At 37.9% G+C, this 2,010-nt stretch overlaps 1 protein-coding gene across 1 annotated transcript in view; it reads left to right on the top strand.

Annotated features, from left to right (window-relative positions):
• The window catches only part of LOC109829772, a 17,380-nt gene that overhangs the window by 9,808 nt on the left and 5,562 nt on the right, over window positions 1-2,010 (top strand). The window contains exon 2 of the mRNA XM_020396812.1: window positions 5-96. Coding sequence (XP_020252401.1) covers window positions 5-96 — 92 coding nt within the window. The remainder of the gene's footprint in view (window positions 1-4; window positions 97-2,010) is intronic.

Raw genomic sequence — 2,010 nt, forward strand, 5'->3', positions numbered from 1 at the left:
GGAGCAGATCCGCGAGCTCGACATGGAGGAGCTTCAGATCGAGGAGGTCGACGACGACTTCGACGATTCCTCCGGCGACGACAACGTCCTCACAGCGTAAATCTCCTTCTTTTTCTTTTCTTCAAGTAATTTCTAGGGTTTGGGGAGAACAGCTAAACCCTAGATCTAGTAGTTTGCTGAGCTAGTGAATGATTTGGTTGTTTTGTCCCGTACAAGATAATGTTTTGTTTGCGGGGCCAGTGAATGATCTGGTAATCACTCTCATAATTGAACAGCCACGATGTTTGGTGTTAAACCCTAAGTTTAGTAGTTCAACTGAGGTAGTGAATTTTTAGCCCAGTTCGAATGATTTGGTTGGTGTGAAACTTATATATTGTTTTGTTCTATAGAAGATAATGCTATCATGAGAATGATGTAGCACGTGAGTTGCTCTCGATTGTTTGCTTAATGCTACAAAATTAAGGGTTCAGCTATGGAATCATGCTGCTGATACTTCTTAGTAGGGGTGCATTCGGTCCGGATACGGTCCGGATATGGCTCGGATATGATGCTTACCATATCCATATCCGCTTACCCATCTCGGATATGGATACAGATATATCTCGGTAAATTTATAACCATATCCACTAAAATCGGATACAATTACGGATATACATGCGGATATATAAGCGGATATGCATACAGATACAAAATAGATATGAGAAAAGTAGATAGTATTGAGAAAAATATAGTTCATGTGATACAAACAAGTTCGTTAATATCTTCATTATAACTGAAAAGTTAAGATTAGACATCTTGATCATCAAAATTAACCACAAATCAATAATCTAAGAATCGAAACCATCGTAAGAATATGACTAATATGTACTCGGATATTTCGGATACGGATACAGATATTTCACTACAAAACCATATCCGTAACCATATCCTATCGGTTATAGATTTGAGTAATCATATCCGTATCCTAGCAGATACGGTTACAAATATTTTCTCGGATACGGATATGGTTTAGCACCCTTACTTCTTAGAGAAAGATATAGTAATCCTTCGTAATGGAACAATCGAGATGCCAACTATAGTTATATGAAAACATGACTCCTTACAAATCTCATACCAAAGCGGAGTCATAGTTGTGTAGCTGCATCAAACAAAAGTTATTGGACCTGTCCTTGGATACAGAACCCTCGTATAGCCTATAGCTCTTGGATCTTGGAAGAATCTTGGCAGACTATCTAAGGGCAACCTTTATCAGTGCTAGTTAGCATTTTCAAGTAAAGGGCCCTGGTTCTGTCCCTCAATTTTGTTATTGCTCACAAGGTTTAGTAGTTAGCCTTTAAACAAGGAAAGTGGTTTCTAATTTAAAGTACGTTTATGAGAAAATTTAATGCACATTTTAACAAGGTTTTAAATATCAACCGACATGTCCGACATGTTGGTTTGAGAGCTTGAGTGACACGACATGGGCGTTTTTAACTCGTATGTTGGTTTTCAGGGTCAAATCAGAAATATCAGGGCCATATCTGGCATGCGGCCGATTTTTCAGCTTTGAAAAATCGGCCGATATGCCCTTTTTTAGATTTGTTTTTGTTATCGGGTTTGGGTTTAGTGATAAAAACCCAAATCCGTTTAACCCGTTCTCATGTTTAAGGGTTTCTTAGGGGCTGTTTGGTTGGTTAAAAAAAAGAAAATCTATTATGGGAAACCTATTTCCTATAATAGGTTCTTTTCTTTTGTTTGGTTCACCTCCTAAAAGTAAGAAAAGAGAAGAGATGAGATAAATTGTCATCATCTTATTGGAGGATTGGAGGATGTGACACAATTTTAAGGAAACCCATTTCACGACTTTTTTTTGAGGAAATGGATAGAAGACAAGTTTTAGTGATATCCTTATCCTTTTTTTTATTCTAGAAAATCAACCAAACCGCCCCTTATGAACCTGAGAGAAAGAAAAGAGAAAAATTAGGGTTGCAGCGGACTTGGGAACCTATCACTCATTTTGTGAACGGCGGC

The sequence above is a fragment of the Asparagus officinalis genome, chromosome 1 (genome assembly GCF_001876935.1).
Source record: "Asparagus officinalis chromosome 1, Aspof.V1, whole genome shotgun sequence".
Classification (NCBI taxonomy): Eukaryota; Viridiplantae; Streptophyta; class Magnoliopsida; order Asparagales; family Asparagaceae; genus Asparagus; species Asparagus officinalis.